The sequence below is a fragment of the Amblyraja radiata genome, chromosome 5 (genome assembly GCF_010909765.2).
Source record: "Amblyraja radiata isolate CabotCenter1 chromosome 5, sAmbRad1.1.pri, whole genome shotgun sequence".
Lineage (NCBI taxonomy): Eukaryota > Metazoa > Chordata > Chondrichthyes > Rajiformes > Rajidae > Amblyraja > Amblyraja radiata.
The window spans coordinates 54,029,270-54,053,293 of NC_045960.1; the positions used below are offsets into that span (position 1 = coordinate 54,029,270).

The following is a 24,024-nucleotide window of genomic DNA, read 5'->3' on the forward strand; positions in this document are numbered from 1 at the left end:
TTTTGATACTGGCATTCCTACTTTACAAAATGGAATGGAAAGGAACAGCAGTTGCCGGTTTATGCCACAGATTGACTGGACTAACTCAGCGGATCAGGTAGTATACCTGGAGAAAATGGAAAGGTGATGTTTCGGGTCAGTGTCTGAAAAAGGGTCCTGACTTGCAAAGTTAACTATTCATTTTCTCCAGAGATGCTGCCTGACCCGCTGAGTTACTCCAGCATTTTGTGTTTATTCCGGCTTTACAGTTGTCTGTTTATTTCAGTCATGGTGAACTTCTATAATTTTGTCATTAATATACCCAGATATTTTTGTCACTGAGCAATGAATTTCCTCTCAAACATTTTACTGGGCCAAAAATCAGTAAAAGGAATGCACAAAGGCAAAACATCTCTAAAACCACGATATTAAATGGACAAATGCATTTTTGTTTTGCTTACATTTCATCACTGCTTGTATTTCATAGACAGGCAGTAGGCACACATCACTTTGGAGATACTCATTGTAAGGATTTTCCTCCAAGGTAGCCAATGTTTTCATAAGCTTCACAACTCGTCTTCTGTGCTTGGAGATCTTCCATGTTACAATCTCTTTTAGTGTATAAAACTGGTCATCTTCACATTCATAAAATGTTCCCTCGTACGATAGTGGTATTCTTAATGGTTTGCTTTTGTTACCTTTGATAACTGTACAGTTCACATGATCCACACCATCCACCTCTGCCAGAGTGTTCAGCACTATATGTTCTCCTTCTTTTATGAAGATGTCATTCACCTGAATATCTGCATTGCTCCTGAAATGAGGATGACCGAGGCGGTTATCTCCAATTTTCACTGTTTTCATGATGTCACGAATACTAGTATATGGGCATGGATCAACAAGAAGCTTGAAGAAACCTGATGAAAATAAAATCAGATGTTAGGTGCTATTCTTCCTGTCAAAAAAGCTGTATACAAGTCATGCTTTAATTTTTTGTTAGGATTTATAATTTAGCTGCAGATAACATATATTAAATATTCCGGCAATTACAAAATGGATGGCTTCTCCAAATATGTACTGGTACTGAAATTTCCACTTAAACGCAGTACAGATCAATAAAACTGGCAAGGGAAGCTGGAGGAAAAGTTAATGATTGGTGCACTATAGACCAAAGGTGTACCTATTTTATTATTTGTTAACGTCGAAAATAACTTTTAAATCACTGATGTTGTAGTGAGATTAATGGTGATGAGTCTTTTAACTTCTTGAACACACACACACATATGTGAAGTGCAGAAATCAGAAGTTGTAATTGTTTATTTCCTGGTCCTCCACTAGGGAATGCTGTTTGTCTACTTTCCCTGCATATCCTATAGTGCTCCATGGGCATCAATGGGTATAATGCTTTCATTGATTATCAACATTAAACAGCTTTTATTGCTTATTTAGCACAAGCAGCTGAGGACAAATTATTATCCCCAGGTATTTGCAGATTATTCTCAAATAAGCTAAAATGAGCTCCTAAAAATTATTTGTTCATGTGACATGCAATAGACTTTATAATACTGTGCACCACATTATAAATCACACTCTTGAATATAACAAAATAATTAATGTATTATCATTCTTCTGTGTACATATTTCAGAAGTACAGAAATGTTGAAATGATTAATTTTACTTTCATTTATGTGAATGTATACACCAAGTTCTCATTTTCATGAAGGGCAGGGACAGAATTCAGAAAAAAATCTGAAAAAAATTAAACTAATGGTCCTGAAATTTCAAGAATCATGATGGATGCTGAAACTTTATGGAGACTTCCTTCCCATGGATAAACAGAGATTTTACCAAGGCCACTGGCAAAGCCACCAAACCTGCAAGAACATAGGAGAGACACAACCCTACATGGATAAAATAACAAGTCGTGCAAGTTTGAGCTTGTACATATATCCACCCACATTCCTGAGGCCTGATCCCAACCCCAACCTTAGCTCCAGCCACACACAGAAGCCAAACTCCAGACCCCAGCTTCAGACGCAAATCTACCCACATTCCAGACCATCCACTATTCCCAACCCCAGCCTCGCAACTTCATAAGTTCATGTGATAGGAGAATTAGGCCATTCAGCCCATCGAGTCTACTGCCTTCAACAACAATTTCTACATTTCTAGCAGCTTAAGCAAACTGAAACATCCAAAGGCTCTTTCCAGTAATGTCACCATAAATGGACAAAAGCACTTATTGGAGCAGATGATGAAATAATTTGTAAAACAGAATGGAAATGGAGGGTTTTAGAGAGGGAATTGCACCATGTTAAAGTCTCAGCAGCTGAAGGCACAGCAGCCAATAATGGTGTGATTAAAATCAGCAATTGCAAGAGGATGTCTGGATGAGTGATGATATCTTAAGGGGTTGTAGGCAGGAAGAGGTTATAGATATAGGAAGGGTTTAGAGTTACCCAGAGAACAAAGGTGACAATTGTATACTTTTCTTAACCGGAAACCAATGTAGGTCAGTGTGCAGATGGGTAAGGGCGAACATGACTTAAAGTTGGTTGGGAAACAACTGCAATTTTTTAGATTAACTTAAATAATGTATGATTGATATATAAACATACCTGGATAATCCAATGGTAACTCCATTGCAGGTGAGGAATTGCTCCCTTCAATTAATTCACATCTCCCCACTTTAACTTTCGTTATTTGGAATCCAGTGACCTTAATGATTTCTCCTGTAGACAGGCAACACTCTTGTCCATGCATTTCATATACAGAACCTGAGGAAAACATTTTCAAATAGTTTCAAACTATATCTGGAATGATCATTTTTTGCATACATATTTAATGTGAATAGCTTAAGGAATAAATAGATATTTTAATGAATATGAAATCAAGATATGGAATTTGTGTACATATTAATGTTTCTAAAGATCAAAATGCTGCCATTAAATCACAGGTAGATACTAATAAATAGAAATTAAAAGTTGTTGCAATAATAAGTCTAAAGAACTATTAAGGTAAAAAAGATCAGAGATGATGGGTAAACAGAACCTTTTGTAAATCAGGTGAAAGAAAGCAGAGTTTTGTATGAGCTCAAGTTAATGGAGGATAAAATGAGTACACTGGAACAGGCAATCTCTCATGTTTCAGACACTTGGGTTACAGAAATTAATGTTTACAGAATTCACAAATTGAATCCAAAATTTGACAAATAGAATAAAGTTTGCACACATAATTTGTGTGGAAAAAAGTAAATAAATCAACACAATCTTTTTTCTTATATTCACATTTCTTTACACAACACCGAAGTGGCAAGATTTGACTGTATCTGGTTAGCATTATCCCACAAATTCATTATAATAGAAACATAGAAAATAGGTGCAGGAGTACGCCATTTTACCCTTCAATATGATCATGGCTGATCATCCAAAATCAGTACCCCATTTCTGCTTTTTCCACATAACCCTTCATTCCTTTAGCCCTAAGAGCTAAATTGAACTCTCACTTGAATACATTCAGTGAATTGGCCTCCACTGCCTTTCGTGGCAGAGAATTCCAGATTCACAACTCTTGGAGAAAGCTTTTCATGAGTCCTAAATGACATATCCCTTATTCGTATGTTCTAATATTCTTGGTCCAAACATTCAGGAATATTTCCTGCACTTTAAAAAGGACACCTACTTGGTTGGGTTGCACATTATTATGCTGGAAACCTGGTATGAAACCAGTTCTTCCCAGGTGCTCCAAGACATATGGAACAAATTATCATTGATCCAGAGGCTGCCGGTGAGGGCCATTTTAGTCAGGCCGGGTTGAGTAGTTCAGCCGGCCAGCACCTATGCGGTGCTCAGAGCCAAATCCTGGCCGCCAGTACAGTGAGTATGCACCAATGGCAGACCGTCTGATTCTTGTGGTCAGTCTCATCATCCCTTGTTGAATGAGATGGAAGCTATTGGAGGGTGGATGTCAAGAGCAACAAACCTGAGACATGGCAGAGTCAGCCCTTGTTATATAAGTGGAAATTGGTAGTCTTAAATCATTGCATAAATATATGGTCTGGGATGGGGGGAGCGCCGACATGACCCTCAATGTGGGGTCAATTGATTGACTCCGGGGAGCGCCGACGCAGTCCTCCAACATGGGATCAATTGAATGTCTCCTGGGAGCGCCGACACTGCCCCCCACGTGGGGCCAATTGTTTGGCTCCGGGGAGCGCCGACAGGGTAGGGAAAGGAAAGGGGGAAAGAGGTGAGGGAGGGAGTGGGGGAGGAGAGGAGAAATATTATTTAAACATTGAGTTTAGTGGGGGAGTGGGATAGGTGAGGAGTGGGGGAGCCAGGAGATAGATGGAGAGGAGGGGGGTAGGGAGGGAAGAGGGGTTATGGAGGAAGGGAGGGAGTGACAGGGTAGGGGAAAGGAGAGGCAGGGAGAGGTGAGGGAGGGAGTGGGTGAGGGTAGGAGGAGAGGGGAAAGAAGAGGGAGGGTGAAGAGGAGGGGGGGAGGATTGCTGGGGATAGGGGTAATGAGCCACGCATGCGCAGTTGGGGGCTATGGGTGAGTGGTGGAATATTGCATTGGGGGAACGGGTTGCGTTGGGGGAACAGGTGAGTGGTGGAATATTGCGTTGAGGGAATGGGCCCAATGGGTCCCACGAGGTGAGGAATGGGGGAGCAGGGAGATCATTGGAGAGGAGGAGGTAGGGAGGGGAGAGGGGTTATGGAGGAAGGGTGGAAGTGACTGAGGGTAGGGGAAAGGAGAGGGAGGGAGAGTTCTAGGAGGGAGTGGGTGAGCGTAGAATGAAAGGGGAAGGAAGAGGGAGGGTGAAGAGGAGGGGGAGGGAGTGCTGAGGGATGAGGGGAAACGAGCCACACTTGCGCAGTTGCGAGCCATGGGTGAGTGGTGGAATCTTGCATTGGGGGAAACGGGGCCCACTTGGTCTAGTATCTATCTATCTATCTATCTATCTATCTATCTATCTATCTGTCTGTCTGTCTGTCTGTCTGTCTGTCTGTGTCTGTCTGTCTGTCTGTCTGTCTGTCTATCTATCCTATTAATATATAAAACTGTGTGCCTGCCGCCTGCCGTCCGTCCGGCTGCCTTTCTTCCTTTTGATTCGTTCCATCGTGTGATGTCACAATGCCCAATGTTCACATATGTCCAATCGGAATGGATCCATTTACATATGCCTTTGCAGGAGCCCCAGCCCATGGTGAACATTCCATTGTGTGATGTCACAATGCCCAATGCTCAAAGACATTCTTGCCATAGAGGGAGTACAGAGAAGGTTCACCAGACTGATTCCTGAGATGTCAGGACTTTCATATGAAGAAAGACTGGATAGACTCGGCTTGTACTCGCTAGATTTTAGAAGATTGAGGGGGGATCTTATAGAAACCGATGTTGGGGAAGTCCAGAACAAGGGGTCACAGTTTAAGGATAAGGGGGAAATCTTTTAGGACCGAGATGAGAAAAACATTTTTCACACAGAGAATGGTGAATCTCTGGAATTCACTGCCACAGAGGGTAGTCGAGGCCTGTTCATTGGCTATATTTAAGAGGGAGTTAGATGTGGCCCTTGTGGCTAAAGGGATCAAGGGGTGTGGAGAGAAGGCAGGTACAGGATACTGAGTTGGATGAGCAGCCATGATCATATTGACTGGAGGTGCGGGCTCGAAGGGCCGAATGGCCTACTCCTGCACCTAATTTCTATGTTTCTAAATTTCCCTCTTCTCACCCCTCTCCCTCTCCCACCCATCCTGCTCTCCCCCACCCCCTTCACTCTCTACCCTATCCCCTTCCTTCTCTCCCCCCGCCCCCTTCCCCCTACCCCTCTGTCCCTCTTCCACCACTCCCCCTACCCCTCCCTCCCCACTCTTCCACTTCTCTCCCTCACCCCACGCCTTTCCCTCCCCCACCCCTCTCTCTCCCCCTCCCTTCCCTCTCCCTCCCCTCTCTCCCCCCAACCCCTCTGACCCTCCCCACTCGTCCACCCCTTCCCCCTCCACTATCCCTCCCCACTCTTTCCCCTCTCTCCACCGACCCCTCCCCTTCCCTCCCTCCTCCCCTCCCTCCCCATCCCCCCCCCCTCACCCACATCTCTCTCCCCATCCCCCTCTCTCACCCCCTACCCCGCTCTCCTTTCCCTCCCAAATCTGTCCCGTTTCCACCTCCTCCTCTCCCCTCCCTCCCCTTCGAGCCCCAGCACTTGGTGAACGATCCATTGTGTGATGTCACAATGCCCAATGCTCAAAGACATTGTTGCCATAGAGGGAATACAGAGAAGGTTCACCAGACTGATTCCTGGGATGTCAGGACTTTCATATGAAGAAAGACTGGATAGACTCGCCTTGTACTTGCTAGTTTTAGAAGATTGAGGGGGGATCTTATAGAAACTTACAAAATTCTTAAGGGGTTGAACAGGCTAGATGCAGGAAGATTGTTCCCGGTGTTGGGGAAGTCCAGAACAAGGGGTCACAGTTTAAGGATAAGGGGTAAATCTTTTAGGACCGAGATGAGAAAAACATTTTTCACACAGAGAGTGGTGAATCTCTGGAATTCATTGGCACAGAAGGTAGTTGAGGCCAGTTCATTGGCTATATTTAAGAGGAAGTTAGATGTGGCCCTTGTGGCTAAAGGGATCAGTGGGTATGGAGAGAAGGCAGGTACAGGATACTGAGTTGGATGAACAGCCATGATCATATTGAATGGTGGTGCAGGCTCGAAGGGCCGAATGGCCTACTCCTGCACTTAATTTCTATGTTTCTATAGTCCTCTCTACCTCTCCACCATCCCCTCTCCCAACCCCCAACACTTCCGATACCACCCCCTTACCTCCCAAACCGCCCCTCCCCTACACCGAGCAATAGGCCAGCAAAGCCACAAAACCCGCTACCCTCATACCCACTCTTCAACTCTCCCCATTCCCTACCACTACCGCCCACTCTTTCCCCTCTCCCCACACCACCTCTCCCCCTCCCTCCTCCCCTCACTCCCCAACCCCACCTCCCCCACACTCTCCCTCCCCCATCTCCCTCTCTCACCCCCTACCCCGCTCTCCTTTCCCTCCCAAATCTGTCCCGTTTCCTCCTCCTCCTCTCCCCTCCCTCCCTTCTACTCACCCCCCCCTCCCCCCACCGGTGTGTTTGGGGGATGGTTAATGTGAGTGTGATGCCGCAGCCCCCCCCCGCAAACGCCATTGGGGAAACAGACCCAACGGGTCTGCACTTGGTCTAGTATACTTATAAAACTCTCATTTGTCCTCTTCCGTTTTGCGTTGTTTTTAAATTTGCGCAAAAATGGTACCGGATAGCGCTACGATTTTTCGCCACCTTACTCGCCATTCTCCTGTGCTGCAAGTGCATCAAGTTTTATTCTGATCGGTGAAATGTTTCAAAAGTTATTCGTTTGTCATTTGCCGGGTCGGCGACGCCCCTTCCGGAATCCGCTGTCAATCACCAGTGGCGAGAATAAAGCTGAAGGAGTGGAGTGAGCAGATTGTGGGCTGTGTTCGCGGGCGGGGGTGGCGGCCACCATGACGAGCTGGGAGTAGATGAGTGCGACAGGCGCCGGGGATGGAAGCCGCTGAGCCCACACACACCCCTTCCCCCATCCCCCCTCCCACACACCACCCTCTCATCCCCCCTCTCACCCCCCCCCCCCCCCCCCCCCCTCCCACACCTCCCCCAACCACACACACCCCTCCCCCCCTCCCGCACTCCCCCTCCTAGCACACACATCCCCCATCCCTCACAACTCCCCTCCCCCACACACCCCTCTCCCCCACACCCACCCTCCCTCACACCATGGTGGAATATTGCATTGGGGAATGGGTTGCGTTGGGGGACCAAGCCTCCCATGTGACTGGGACCCAATGGGTCCCACTTAGTCTAGTATTTATATATATAACTAAAAGTGTCATCTTTGCACAGTGCTTTGATTTGAGAAAAAACGCCACCACATATGGCTGTGATTTCTTGGCCATCTTGCTCAGAGTCCTCCTCCGCTGCGCATGCCCCGAGGATTTTTCCCATCAATGAAAAATAAAACTTATTAGTGTTTAAACAATCTTGAGATTCACTCCCCTGTCAATCACCGCCATGAAGGCCACGGCCCTTCCGGTGGGAGGGGGAGGGACTATAAAACCCGGAAGTGTGGGCGTGGCTCAGTCTGTCTGCAAGATGGCGAGGGAGAGGTCACGACTCTGTCTGAGCTGGGAAACTACAGAACACTGTGAGTATGCAATGTACTTGAATGATTTATTAGCCCTTAATGAAAATGAAATGAGTTGTTTGGCCTGCCCTGTGTTTGAAACTGCAATGGCAATGGAAATGAAGTGAAAATGCAATGAGCTGTTTGGCTTGGGCCTGCCCTGTGCTTGAAAGTGCAATGGAAATGAAGTGAAAATGCAATCAGCTGTTTGGATTGAGCCTGCCCTGTGCTTGAAAGTGCAATGGCAATGGAAATGAAGTGAAAATGCAATCAGCTGTTTGGCTTGAGCCTGCCCCGTGCTTGAAAGTGCAATGGCAATGGAAATTAAGTGAAAATGCAATCAGCTGTTTGGCATGAGCCTGCCCTGTGCTTGAAAGTGCAATGGCAATGGAAGTGAAGTGAAAATGCAATCTGTTTGGCTTGGCCTGCCCTGTGCTTGTACTGCAATGGCAATGGAAGTTAAATGAAAATGCAATGAGCTATTCGGCCTGCCCTGTGCTTGAAAATGCAATACAATAGGAAATGAAAATGAGTTGTTTGGCCTGCCTGAAACCACTAATTTCGGCCTACAAGGCCCCTATTAGCCAAGAAACCAGTCCCTTTTGTCAAAATGCCTGTATTAGCCCAGGAGGAGCATTTTGGCCCAAAAGGCCCGTGCCAGGCCCGGAAAAGTCCAGAAAAAGTGCCTTTCACTGAGATTTCACAGATTTATTTTAAAGAGTCCCTTCGGCCCATCAGGCCTGTACTAGCCCAGGATTCTCTTCAGCCCATCAGCAAGTATTAAATCTCTCCCCAGTATTTTCTCCCACCCTTCATTTGCTCCCATGTGAGATCCAGACCAGGATAAACTTTCCTCCTTCATTGCTGTGATCTGCAGAAAAAGATGAAAAATGTCTAAAATTGATTCTCCACCCTCTCCCCATTCTCTCTCACAGTCTCTCACCTGTTTGGGCAGAATTTCTGGCAGTTTCTGAGCTGCCAGCCCACCAGGCCTGAGTAACTGATCTGCCAGCCCACCAGGCCTGAGTGACTGAGCTGCCAGCCCAAGAATCCATTTGGCCCACAATGTCCATACTAGCCCACTGGAAACCAGTCCCTTCAGCCCACAACACCCAAACTAGTGCTCCAGAAAACCCCTCCCCCCACTGGCCAGCAATATTGGAATTTGTGGAGAAATTGAATATTGCGTTAGGGGTCCAGACCTCCCATGTGAACATGGGACCCAACGGGGTCCTACTTAGTCTAGTATATTACTAAAACTCTCATCTTGTTTGTTATTATGTCTGTGATTCTATTCCTGAAATTATGCCAAACAATGCACGACAGCGCTACAATTTTTGCCCCACCATATTCACCATTGTCATGTGGTGTGCATTAGCCATGTTTTGTTCAGATTGATGGTATATTTTACAAGTTATTCACATTTTAAGCCTTAAAATTTTCACTTTACACTTTAAAAAATCCAATTACATTTGCCCTGCCCGTTACAATGTTACCAAATGATAGGACTCCCAGTGTAATGAGAGATTTGTTACATTGTTGTAAGGAGAGGGAGGGAGTGAGGGAGGGGAGGAGGAGAGAGCGAGGATTATTGTTTAATGTTATTTAAACATTGTGTTTAGTGGGAGAGTGGGAGAGTGGGATATGGAGGAGGTGAGGAGTGGGGGAGCAGGGAGATAGATGGAGAGGAGAGGCGTTATGGAGGGATAATCATAATCATATTTTATTAGCCAAGTATGTTTTGCAACATGCGAGGAATTTGATTTGCCATAGTCATATCAATAAAGAGCAACAAGACACCCAAATACATTTTTAACATGACCATCCACCACAACAACTCCTCCACATTCCTCACTGTGATGGAAGGCAAAAAAAGTTCAATCCTCTTCCCTTCTTTTTGTATGCATACACATGTCTGCGAGAACGTCTATGTGCCAACATCAACAAAAGTTTGCAGACTGTATAAAATAATTAGAAATCTCCATGTTGCACAACCTTAGATCTTTCATGAATATTAAAATTAGCCACAGGTATTTCCTTTTCACGTACAGAATGTTAGTTTTGAAAGAATTGGAGTCTCCAAATTTTTCAGAGGAGCTGTCACCAAGAAAAATAGTTAATGAAATCACTAACATGAATTTGGTGGCTACCTGGATTTTGATTGATTTTTTCATTTCTTACTGAGTTTTCTACATATTGCAATTAATTCATTTTTGCTTCTTTCAAGTGATAAAACGTGGATGTGGATCCAAACAAGGTTGGAGTTTGGAACTAAATTGTGCAGTTTGTCACAAAAACAGCATAAAGACAGCATTTGAATGGCCTGTTGATAGAAACATAGAAAAGAGGTGCAAGAGTAGGCCATTCGGCCCTTCGAGCTTGCACCGCCATTCAATATGATCATGGCTGATCATCCAACTCAGTATCCTGTACCTGCCTTCTCTCCATACCCCCTGATCCATTTAGGATCATGGCTGATCATCCAACTCAGTATCCTGTACCTGCCTTCTCTCCATACCCCCTGATCCATTTAGCCACAAGGGCCACATCTAACTCCCTCTTAAATATAGCCAATGAACTGACCTCAGCTACCTTCCAAGGCAGAGAATTCCACAGATTCACCACTCTCTGTGTGAAAAATGATTTTCTCATCTTGGTCCTAAAAGACTTCCCCCTTATCCTTAAAGAGTGACCCCGTGTTCTGGACTTTCCCAACATAGGGAACAATCTTCCTGCATCTAGCCTGTACAACCCCTTATGAATTTTGTAAGTTTCTATAAGATCCCCCCTTAATCTTCTAAATTCTAGCGAGTACAAGCCGAGTCTTTCCAGTCTTTCTTATGAAAGTCCTGCCATCCCAGGAATCAGTCTGGTGAACCTTCTCTGTACTCCCTCTATGGCAAGAATGTCTTTCCTCAGATTAGGAGACCACAACTGTGCACAATACTCCAGGTGTGGTCTCACCAAGGCCCTGTTCAACTGCAGCAGAACCTCCCAGCTCCTATACTCCAATCCTTTCGCTATGAATGCTAACATACCATCCGCTTTCTTCACTGCCTGCTGCAACTACATGCCTACTTTCAATGACTGGGTGTACCATGACACCCAGGTCTCGTTGCATCTCCCCTTTTCCTAATCGGCCGCCGATTATAATTCAGATAATAGTCTACTTTCCTGTTCTTGCCACCAAAGTGGCTAACCTCACATTTATCCACGTTATACTGCATCTGCCATGCATTTGCCCACTCACCCAATCTATCCAAGTCACCTTGCAGCCTCCTAGCATCCTCCTCACAGCAAACACTGCCCCCAAGCTTCATGTCATCTGCAAACTTGGAGATGTTGCATTCAATTCCCTCGTCCAAATCATTAATATATATTGTAAATAGCTGGGGTCCCAGCACTGAGCCTTGCTAGTCACTGCCTGCCACTGTGAAAAGGACCCGTTTACTCCTACTCTTTCCTTCCTGTCTACCAGCCGGTTCTCTATCCACATCAATACTGAACCCCCAATACCGTGTGCTTTAAGTTTGCATACTAATCTCTTATGTGGGACCTTGTCGAAAGCCTTCTGAAAGTCCAGATATAACACATTCACTGGTTCTCCTTTATCCACTCTACTAGTTACATCATCGAAAAATTCTATAAGATTCGTCAGACATGATTTACCATTCATAAATCCATGCTGAATTTGTCCAATGATTTCACCACTTTCCAAATGTGCTGCTATCCCATCTTTAATAACTGACTCTAGCATTTTCCCCACTACCGATGTTAGACTAACTGGTCTGTAATTCCCCGTTTTCTCTCTCCCTCCCTTTTTAAACAATGGGGTTACATTAGCTACCCTCCAATCCTCAGGAACTACTCCAGAATCTAAAGAGTTTTGAAAAATTTTCATGGATGCATCCACTATTTCTGGGGCTACTTCCTTAAGCACTCTGGGATGCAGCCTATCTGGCCCTGGGGATTTATCGGCCTTTAATCCATTCAATTTACCTAACACCACTTCCTGACTAACCTGGATTTCACTCAGTTCCTCCATCTCATTTGACCCCTGGTCCCCTGCTATTTCCGGCAGATTAATTATTTCTTCCTTAGTGAAGACGGAACCAAAGTAGTTATTCAATTGGTCTGCCACGTGTTTGTGACTTAGGATAGAAAAAAAATACTGGCTTTAGCAGCATTACCCATTTCCTGGAAGGTATATAAAAGCACAGCTTTAAATATTTATGATTAATTTGAATCAACGGCGCACAGTTGCAGCGTAACATAATTATAATATGTGGTCAAATTGATTCTTGACAAAGGGATTTGATGTAGGAACAAATAGGATAAGCTGAATAACATAGTCTTATTCTTATATTTTTATTGATAAGTGCCTTTTTCCAAAGGATTTCTTATCTAATTTATTCATTAGCTTTTTTCATTTCATAAGTACAGCCCATCTATCATTTTTAAGATTTTCAATTGCATCGCTTATCTCAGTTAATAATGCTGTTTGATCTCGTGCTCCTTTGATATAATGATGTAGACTACTGTCATCCAAAAATAAAGGAATTAATTTATATTCTGTTTTTCATTTTCGTGTTTATTCTATTAACCGTTTTGATATATAATTCCTCCGTCAAGTACATCTCAATTTAACCACAAGCAAAGTATGGAGGAACTCAGTGGTTTAGGCAGCAATTGTGGAGGTAATGTTTTGGTTTGTGACACTTCTGCCATAGGTCTAGCATCTGCTGTTCCTTGTGTCCCTTTTCCAAATCCCAATATTAGTATCCACAATTCCACTGTATTTATTGAAGTTTTATTTCGCAGAATTTTTGGTTAATTTATCAACTCTAAATTCAAACAATGGAAAAATATTCAAGAGAAGATATGACTTGGCATCACAGACCATTTTCATTTGTCCGCAGTTTCATTATGTTTCTGAGAAACACCTCGGGATATTTAATTACTTTGTAAATGTATGTTTTTGTATTTCATTTTCTTTTGGTGGATAAAACTGGTGGGTGCAAACATTAAAGGGAATCAATTAGAAAAATCCATGGCTTCCCCTTCTGCAATGTGGTGCTTCAAATGGGTTGCTACTTTTCCCAAGTTAAACCCAACAAGGGAACAAAGGAACTCAGCACTTGTCCAATTTCAAAATGATGGTAACAAATGCTCCACAGGAAACATCTACACTGTGCAAATCCTCAAACTTTAACTGTGTATGACACCTGTTTTGCACCAAGAGAGTTCTTAAATAATGTTGGTGAGCTGACAGGTCATTAGGGAACATTCACTCTGGAACAGTGTTTCTTACATTGTGCGGGTAGTATTGCAATACAGGTGACATTTCAGGAGTGTTAAGTTTCTGGAAACATTATATATTGCGATTTTCCATAAGACACTTTGTCTTTGGCATCAATGTCTAAAAATGCAATTTGAAAAAATAACACGTTTTTATATACTTTTTTCTGTGAGAATTATTTTTATTCTGCAACTCCAATTTGTGGAGTAATTTGTGAATTCTATAAGGCAAATTTGCATTATCTAAATGGCCATATCTTTGAGTCACCTTATTCATTATCTATATCTATATATATATTACAAAAATTCTGTTTGTTTGTTTGTTTGTTTGTTTGTATGTATGTGTGTGTGATATTTCAAAACCCCGCCAAAACGGTTCACGATAGCTATACAATTTTGGGCCCACCTTATCACCATTGTCCTGGGATGTAAAAGAAACAAGTTTCGTTTGGATTGATGTTATATTATACAAGTTATTGACATTTTAAACTTTACAAAAATCACTTTTCAAACCACTTTTCCACTTGCCCTGCCCATCAGCCATGTTCGATGTCATCACAATGACGTCACAATGGGATCCCGAATCTCATTTGCATTAAAAAAATGTGATTTAAAAAAAAAACCCCGTTTTAATCATATTCTTCAATTTTCATTAACAGCTAACATTGTGTTTAGGTTTTTTTTAAAAACCGCGATTTTCATTGTGGGAGGGTGGGATAGGGGGAGGTGAGGAGTGGGGGTGCAGGGGGATAGAGGTAGTGGAGGGGGGTAGGAAGGGGCGAGGGAGGGAAAAGTGGAGGAGGTGATGAGGGAGAATAGGGAGGAGGGGGGATAGAGGGAGAGGAGGGGGGGAGTGGGGGTAGGGAGTAGGGGATAGAGGGAGGGCAGTGGGAGAGTTGAGGAGGGAGAGTGGGGGTTGGATAGGAGGGAGGTGAGGAGTGGGGGTGCAGGGAGATAGAGGGAGAGGAGGGGAGTAGGGAGGAGATAGAGGTTATGAAGGGAGGGAGGGAGTGACTGAGGGTAGGGAAAAGGAGAGGGAGGTAGAGGTGAGGGTGGCAGTGGGGGAGGAGGAAAGGGGCAAGAAGAGGGAGGGTGAAGAGGAGGGGGAAGGAGTGCTGCGGGATGAGGGGGAATGGAGGAGGATAGGGGTAGGAAGAGGGATGGCGAGGCGCAGTTGGTGGAGGGTTGCCGTGAATCTCGCCACAACGGGGATCTCTGGTGTCACAAGGGAAACCCGTCAGCTGCGCCTGCGCAGTTGGTGGCTATGGGTCAGTGGTGGAATATTGCCTTGGCAGACGGGTCCAACGGGTCTGCACTGGTCTAGTTGTTTATCTATATTACTAATTTAATTCCATGCGAGTAATTTAATTTTTTGGTTGAAAAGAGATTACAATTGATATTTATTTTGCTCAGTCAGGATGTTTATGGAATTCATGGAGAGAGCATACTAGTTACAAAATCGGCTTCAATTTCACTGATGAAATATACTACTATCAAATTGTTGTAACTAAAGGTGCACAATCTCTGAAGTTTATAATGTAATAAAGAGGAACTAGACTCCATTCAGGGACAGAAGTTCAAGTGCATCTCCTCTAACCTCATCTCCTGCATCAGTGTTCTCATTGTGGGCTCCTGTATATAGGTGAGATCATATATAAGTGTAGACTCGGCGACTGTTTCGCTAAACACTTATGCTTGGTCCGCCAAGGCCTACGGGATTTCCCGGTTGCTAACCACATTAACTCCCCTTCTCATGCTGACCTTTTTGTCCTGGGCCTCTTCCATTGCCAGATTGAGGCCACATGCAAATTGGAGGAATAGCACCTCATATTTCACTAGGGTAGTTTACAACCCAATGTATTGACCATTAATTTATCCAATTTTAGGTAACTTCTTCAAACACCTCCCTCCTTCCTCTGTTTCCTCCACTAAAAGTCTGTTAACCAGCCCCACAGTTCACAACGATGTATTTTTCTTGGCCTCACACCTGTCTCTATCCAACAATCAGCCTATCAGGGAACCTCCTTGCCTGAGTTCATCTGTAGCCGGCCCTGATTTTTCCTTTTTTTTTTGCTTCCGGTTTATTCCCCCCTCTCCCTAATACAATCAGTCTGAAGATGGGTACCAACCCAAAACGTTACATCCATTTTCTCCAGAGATGCTTCCCGACTGCTGAGTTACCCCAGCATTTTGTGTCTATCTCCAAAATAGATAATTGATTGCATTGAATGTAGCAGTTGTAGAGATCTTTAAGCCTGTCCCATTTCAGATGGTGTTGCTGGATAGATTACAGTAACATACATCATGGTTGGTAAATTTGTTAGCAACTGTAAATCACCCCTCATGTAGGTGGGCGGTAGGATATTTGGGGTGGAGTAAATAGGCATTTGGAGAAAATATGCTTCAGAGAAATATAGGCTGGGATTATCATGTATTTTGAGGACTAGCATAGTTTTGATGAGCCAAATAGCCATCAATGTCACAAGGAAGATTGGTAAATGTCCAAACTTATTCAAAACATTTGCTTCACATGGAATAAAATGAAAGAAAATTGGGACAAAATTGGAGCAAGAATATAAAAGGCAAAGGACAGAAAAAAATCAGAAAAGGACACATTGGAAACCTATTTATTCTATCGGCTGAAAATAGTGATCCATACACAGGAAATATGGTACATGCACAGGTGTCATTTTGAGAGATTCTGGAAAAGCTTGCAGGAAAATATTTCATCCATTGCTTTAAGAGGCTATTATGGAGATATAACAACTTTTTCCTATTGACGATGTATTACTTCGGTATGATGCATTAACATCTATTAATACATGGATCTATTTGCACAGGTCCTCACTTTCAGTTCTTAATCTCAAGAAGTTTAGATGTTGGCCTTATCTCAGCAAAATTCCAAGGGGAGTAAGGGGCGACCGTGGCTGACAAGGAAAGTCATGGACAGTATAAAAATAAAAGAGATGTATAACATAGCAAAGATGAGCGGGAAGCCAGAGGATTGGGAAACTTTTAAAGAGCTACAGAAGATATCTAAAAAGGCAATATGGGGCGAAAAGAAGATGTATAAAGGTAAGTCAGCCAAGAATATAAAGGAAGATAGTAGAAGCTTCTTTAGGTATGTGAAGAAGAAAAAAGTAGTTAAGACCAAAGTTGGACCCTTGAAGACTGAAACAGGTGAATTTATTATGGGGAACAAGGAAATGTCAGATGAGTTGAACAGGTACTTTGGATCTGTCTTCACTAAGGGAGACACAAACAATCTCCCTGATGTACTAGTGACCAGAGGATCTAGGGTGATGGAGGAACTGAAGGAAATTCACATTAGGCAGGAAATGGTGTTGGGTAGAATGATGGGACTGAAAGCTGCTAAATCCCCAGGGCCTGATGGTCTGCATCCCAGGGTAATTAAGGAAGTGGCTCTAGAAATCGTGGACGCATTGGTGATCATTTTCCAATGTTTTATAGATTCAGTTCCTGTGGATTGGAGGGTACCTAATGCTATCCCACTTTTTAAGAAAGGCGGGAGAGAGAAAACAGGGAATTTTAGACCAGTTAACCTGACGTCAGTGATAGAAACATAGAAAATAGGTGCAGGAGAAGGCCATTCGGCCCTTCGAGCCTGCACCGCCATTCAATATGATCATGGCTGATCATCCAACTCGGTATCCTGTCCAGCCTTCTCTCCATACCCCCTGATCCCTTTAGCCACAAGGGCCACATCTAACTCCCTCTTAAATATAGCCAATGAACTGGCCTCAACTACCTTCTGTGGCAGAGAATTCCAGAGATTCACCACTCTCTGTGTGAAAAATATTCTCATCTCGGTCCTAAAAGATTTCCCCCTTATCCTTAAACTGTGACCCCTTGTTCTGGACTTCCTCAACATCGGGAAGATGCTGGAGTCAATTATAAAAGATGAAATAGCGGCATATTTGGATAGCAGTAACAGGATCGGTCCAAGTTAGCATGGATTTGCTTCTCGAATTTTTTTGAGAGTGTAACTAGAAAAATGGACAAGGGAGAGCCAGTGGATGTAGTGTACCTGGACTTTCAGAAAGCATTTGATAAGGTCCCACATCGGAGATAAATGGGCAAAATTAGAGCACATGGTATTGGGGGTAGGGTACTGACATGGATAGAAAATTGGTTGGCAGACAGGAAACAAAGAGTAGGGATTAACGGGTCCCTTTCAGAATGGCAGGCAGTGACTAGTGGGGTACCGCAAGGCTCAGTGCTGGGACCGCAGCTATTTACAATATACATTAATGATTTAGATGAAGGGATTAAAAGTAACATTAGCAAATTTGCAGATGACACAAAGCTGGGTGGCAGTGTGAACTGTAAGGAGGATGCCATGAGGATGCAGGGTGACCTGGATAGGTTGGGTGAGTGGGAAAATGCATGGCAGATGCAGTTTAATGTGGATACATGTGAGGTTATTGAAGATCATAAACCAATTGCAACTAACAAAGGTTCTACCTTTACCAAAACTGAAGAAAGGACAGGAACTAAGAGGAGAAGCAGTTTTGCTACCACTATAATACCTGTGCAAACGACAGATGGAATGAAAGGAGATGTATCTACTATCAAGCAAATAGGATTTTGTTTGTTATGTGATGAAGTTGGTCACATCATAAGATGGTGTCGAAGATTCAAGAAGAAAGAATATGAACATAAGGTGGATTTCTTGAAATAGAAGTGAATCTGTTTTGGATATTTGAAAAAAAGGACACATATGGCATTTGTCTTTAAATTTTACACTGCCCGTTATTATGTGGGTGGGATTTATGATGTCGTCAAGGGCGTGTTTGGTGCTGGGTTTCTTGCACAGAAGCTGTTTTATAGTTTAGCTCGGGGCTACATGGGGAAGGAACACCCTTCGATCATGTGAAGTTTAACCGAGACACGAGAGGTTTTCTAACGTTTAAAGCGATATGCTGGACAAGATTAAAGTGTACGAGTCGAAGAAGAAGGTTGGATGTATATCTTATTGTTTTTCTTCAACAATAAATAAACTATTAATCAAAAGACTGTGTTATGAAGATTTATCTGTGAAGAAGCTCTCAAGATCTCACGGAGAGCTCACATGTGTATTACGACATTTTCCTAAAGCCATGTAGTCTCTTTAGTGGCTAGAGGGAGTAATCTGTTGAACGATATAAAAATCTGCCACTACTGTACTCAGCTCCTTGAGTAATTCACCAGCAACTAGTTAATGACTGAATCTTTATGTAACCACATTAGCATCCTTGTGAGCCACACAGAGCCATTTATTTCCACTGCTTTACTCTCCATAATCCCAGGAAATACTGCTCACCCATTCTTATCTAGAAGAGGAGTGAGCAGAAAGACAATCATAATGATATATTTATCATTACGATTGTCCTTCTCATAAGAATGAGTATAAGCAAAAATCTGTCAGGACAGATTATCCATACATCATTATGATTGTCTTTCTCCTCTCTCCCCTTCTAGATAAGAATGGGTGAGCAGTATCTCTTGGGATTATGGACAGTAAAGCAGTGGAAAGATGAAGTGGCTCTAACATGTTCCGTACTTGCTTGTCCAAGAAATGCACCAGGTCTGGTAGCCTGGCTACTCGCTTCTTCTCATCCAATATTCCGCCTGCTTCATCTCTCCACTTTTCTCTCAGTCTTCTGGGTAGCTTACTAATGATGACTCTACTATTACTGGCTAGATTCATTTCCTCCATGTGGCCGAGATTTTTAATTGAGCTGCAACAACCTTTTTAGAAATATTGCATAATCACTCAATGCCTCCCCATCTTCTGGCTTGATATATTTCCAAGCATGGTCCTTCTCCATGTATGCGTTAGCAATCCTCTGTTCATTACCAAAACGTTCTTTAAGTAACCTTCTTGTCTCTTTATAGCCTTGGCTGTCAGGCTCATTTTGGCAACTTTCTGCAAGTACCTTAACACTTCTGCTTGTGTACTTCACCAGAAATCGTAAGCGCTCCTTTTCATCCATAATTTTGATTATAATACTTCTTCTAATGCCCTTACGAAAGCTTCATACCGCAAAGGATCTCCATCATATGTAGGAATTTCTGCTGGTGGTAGAATGAGAGAGGTATTTTGTCGAGCTATAAGTTCAGCTTGACTATTCATCAATGCCAATAATCCATCCTGAAAACCTTGGCTTGGCGCCAATGGATGATAGGCAGGCCTCTGTGACTCAAACTGGCTTGCTCGAGACTGTGCATCAGGCCTTGGAAAATCGTACTCAGCTGTTGGTTTGTCCCGAGCCTCTCTAGTGGCTCCATAAGTAGTTTGTTTCGGTCTAGCACCCATTTGCTGAGATGAGGTTTTACCCATCTTCCTCTGTTCCAATGGATGTTCAAAGCCGTGAAATCCAGTGGACCGCGATTGTGGAATTGATCCAACTGCTGACTCAATTGAAGCAGTTTTTCCTCTTGGTCCAGAGTTCATCATCTTCGATGCTCTAGAGCTGCATCTTGAACCCTCATTTTCCAATATCTCCTTCTTTGATTTAAACACCGCCATATTTGCATCTAGTTCCGGCTGTTTTTTTTGTTGCCTCATCTCTTCTTTCTATCGCATCCTCTCTTCTTTCTGTCGCATCCTCTCTTCTTTCATCTGTTCTTCTTGTCGCACAATCTCTTCTTCCTCTTGCTCAATCTCATGTTTCTTCTTCAAGGCATCTGCTTCTATTGAGAGAGCTGCTAGATCAGCTTCAACTCCCAACCGAGCAGAAGCCCTTGATGCCGAACTGGCTATAGAACCAGAATTATGTCCTGATCTTCGTGTAAATATATTCGAGATATTATCTCGTGGTATAATCTCATCATCCAATCAGCACCTTGTTGGATCGCACTTCCAGCTGTTGAGTGCGTAGGTTGTGGTATAATTTCAGATAACCACTCCTCTGTCCAATATTCCATGAAACCATTGAATATCTCCACCCTTGGCTCCCACCACTGGATGTGTCTTTCACGTTCTTCCTGAGACGGCTCTGATTCCAACAGTTGGCTCTGCTTTTCTCCGAGCTCTTTGTAAAGTCGCATATCTGCCCTAACTTACCTTCCACCTGGTTCACGTTGTCATCTGATTCCATTAGTTTCTTCAAGCCATCAAATAGCCTCCTTATCTTCTTCCACAACTTGTTTCTTTCCTTCTCAGTTTCTTTCAGGTAGGCAGCCTGGGTATTATCTGCATCCTCTCGATACTTTTGCCTGGCTCTGCCACCTTGTGGTTCCTCCGACGTCTCAATTCCATCATCTTCTCGCTCCATAGGTTTAAACAGGTCTTGGTAGATTGCCAAGTCTTTAAATTGAACGAACAAGGACTTCTTCAATCTGCTTTAATTTTGTGTAAACATCTTTTCTCAAGAACAATAACAAATTGGATTTCCAGGCAACATCCCTCAACATCTACCAAGTTATGAATGATGTTAGTTCAAAAGGAATGTATCTTATCTTGACTTCAATACAATCCAAAGTCGGACATCTGGATTTCTCCAGGCACAAGTGGAAAAACACTTTATCGGCTATCTTTCAAACTAGCAGAACTAGTTTTTTGGTAACCTTACAGAAGCCGTTCAAAATTAAAGCTTTCCAGCTTCAAAATTCAATGTATAATAGTCATTTTCTACTCACAATTTTGTGATAATGTCTTCAATCTTCAGATAAGTTGTGTCGTTGTCGATAAACCATAGGCCATCTCTGGCCGAGATCTATTCTTTTCAGTTCCTCTTCTGGAACCGGTCGTCTGGCCAAAACCTCTTTCGAGGTCCTAGCCAAGTCTTCTGTCCCACTCTCTGGAACTGGCTCTCACCTCCTGTCAGAGGTTTCCTTCGACTTTATGTAGCGGCAGATTTTTATATCGTTCAAGAGATTATTCCCTCTAGCCACTAAAGAGACTACATGGCTTTAGGAGAATGCCGTAATATGCATGTGAGCTCTCCATGAGACCTTCAGAGCTTCTTCACAGATAAATCTTCATAACAGAGTCGTTTGATTAATAGTTTCTTTATTGTTGAAGAAAAACAATAAGATATACATCCGATCTTCTTCTCCGACGTACACTTTAATCTTGTTCAAACTCCAGCATATCGCATTTAATGTTAGAAATGTGTCTCGGTTAAACTTCACATGATCGAAGGGTGTTCCTTCCCCATGTAGCCCCGAGCTAAACTAAAAATCTAAGCTTTTGTGTAAGAAACCCAGCACCAAACATGCCCTTGACTACGTCATAAATCCTACCCAACAGGCAGTCTAAAATTTAAAGACAAATGCCATCATTAATGACACACAAAGAAGCCAAATAGCCACTACAAGTACTGTATCCCCACATGAATTATATAATCTTTTCTTAAAGAGAATAAGGAGGTCGTTAGGAATAAGAATCTCTATTCTAATGGTAGCCTACTTGTGGCCATAGTTGGTCTTCAGGAGGATGGATTTAAAGGAAATACATGGAAGAGCCAAAGTGAAGAAATAGGGATAGCAATCTTTTAGAATGTATGGAGAAATTGATAGAATTGGAGAAGTAACTACTGGAAATGTCGCTGTATGTTCATTGAGCAAGACATTAAGTTAAAGGCTCCTCATAACTAGGACAGACATCATGAAGAATCATTCTATAAAAAGGGTACAAAGAAACCTGAGCTTGTTACTGAAGAAAAGCAAGTATGACCATTGTATTATTTTGCATGCCTCACTGTTTTATTTCACTGATTCTTGCTGGATGCCTGAGTGATATTTCTAAGTAGTCTGGTGGCATCTATAATAGCATATCTATGGGTCCAGATCTCAGTCTCCTCCAGAATACCTTAATAGACATTAAATTAATTGGGCAAAATCTGCCATCAAGTTCAACTTGAGGTCCTGTTCGGCATGGACACTATTACACATAGAGTATAATGAAGTAAACAAATTCAAGAGAATTCGGTCTGGACTTCTTCCTTTCATATTGGCTTTGTGCAAGAGTGAAGCTGGAAAAATACCTTTTCAAGTTCGAGTTCACATTTATTGCCACATGCACCAATTAAGGTTCAGTGGAATGTGATTTACCATGCAGCCACACAATCAAAAAGAGCACAATACACAATAGAATATAACATGAACATCCACCACAGTGGAATCAACATTCTTCACTGTGGTGGAAGGCAATAACGTTCAGTCAGTCCTCCTTTGTTCATCCATGATCGGGGCCATGAACCCTCCGCAGTCACCGCTACGGACGGCACAATGTACAGGCCCTCTCGTCGGGATGCTCGAAACTGCGACTTCGCGTCGGACGGACAGCCGCGGCTTGGAGGTCCCGAATCGGCCGTTTCCTACCGGAGAACACGGCTTCACGATGTTATAGGCCGCAGGCCGGAGCTCTTTTCCGGTGATCCCCGGCGAGGGATCCCAGATTCCACGATGGAAAGTCGACATCACGCCTGTGACTAGAAGCTCCGCAGACCGCAGCTTCCGGATTTTATAGTCCGAGGGCCAGCGATCAGAGCACTTCTTCTGGCGATCTCTAGCAAGGGATCACCTGGCTCTGCGTTGGAAACTCCGCCTGCGCCCACTGCTGAAGCTCTGGGCCCGACTGTAGGCCGCACTAATCCAAGCTGTTAGCCCGCGAGGGAGGGTGAAAATGTGACCAGGAGAAAAGTCACATTCCACCGAGGTAAGTGACTGTAAAGCAGTTTCCCCCTTCCCCCCCCACCCCCCCCCCCCCCCCCCACCACCACCAAAACACACTAAATCACATTTTTAAACATACTAAAAAAAAAAATGTCGAAAGGACGAACAGCTGCTGGCGAGGCTGCCGGCTCACGACGCCACCCGATGGAAAAGCAGACAAAAATGCTGGAGAAACACAGCGGGTGAGGGAGCATCTATGGAGAGAAGGAATAGGCAACGTTTCGGGTCGAGATCATTCTTCAGACTGAACAGCAGTGCAGTTTCATGCAGAAGGTGGCTTTTACTGCTACTATCGGGCAGGAGGTAGTAAAGCGTGAAGTTCCACACCACCAGGTTCGGGAACAGCTGCTTTCTTATAACTATCTGTTTCTTGAACCAACCCACACAACCCTAATCCAACCTGAACAATGGTACGCCATAGTTTTCATTTAGAAACATAGAAACATAGAAACATAGAAAGTAGGTGCGAGAGCAGACCACCAGGTCCGTCGAGCCCGCACCGCCATTCGCTCATGGCTGAACACTAAACAGACACACTTACCCACAAACAGTAGACACAAGACACAGAACACAAGACACTACCCTCCCCTTTATACCGCTATCACCCCTCTCCACCCCAAGAACCTCGTGATCTCTTGGGGGAGGCAAAAAACCGGATAAAAACCCAGGTCCAATTCGGGAAAAAAATCCGGGAAATTCCTCTCCGACCCCAATCCAGGCGATCGACACTTGTCCAGGAGATCACTCAGGTCTTACTATACTAACCATACCTAGGTCCATATCCCTGCCCTCTCCCCGTAGCCCCTTATCCCCTTGGCAGCTAAAAAACCATCTATTTTAGTCTTAAATATATTT

General features: G+C 43.6%; 1 protein-coding gene across 1 annotated transcript in view; it reads right to left on the reverse strand.

The window, feature by feature from the left end:
• themis (thymocyte selection associated) overlaps positions 1 to 24,024 on the reverse strand; it is a 54,520-nt gene that overhangs the window by 11,834 nt on the left and 18,662 nt on the right. Inside the window, exons 2-3 of the mRNA XM_033021228.1 lie at positions 2,598 to 2,756; positions 441 to 896 (exon numbers count right to left, since the gene is read on the reverse strand). Of these exons, the coding sequence (XP_032877119.1) occupies positions 441 to 896; positions 2,598 to 2,756 (615 nt within the window). The remainder of the gene's footprint in view (positions 1 to 440; positions 897 to 2,597; positions 2,757 to 24,024) is intronic.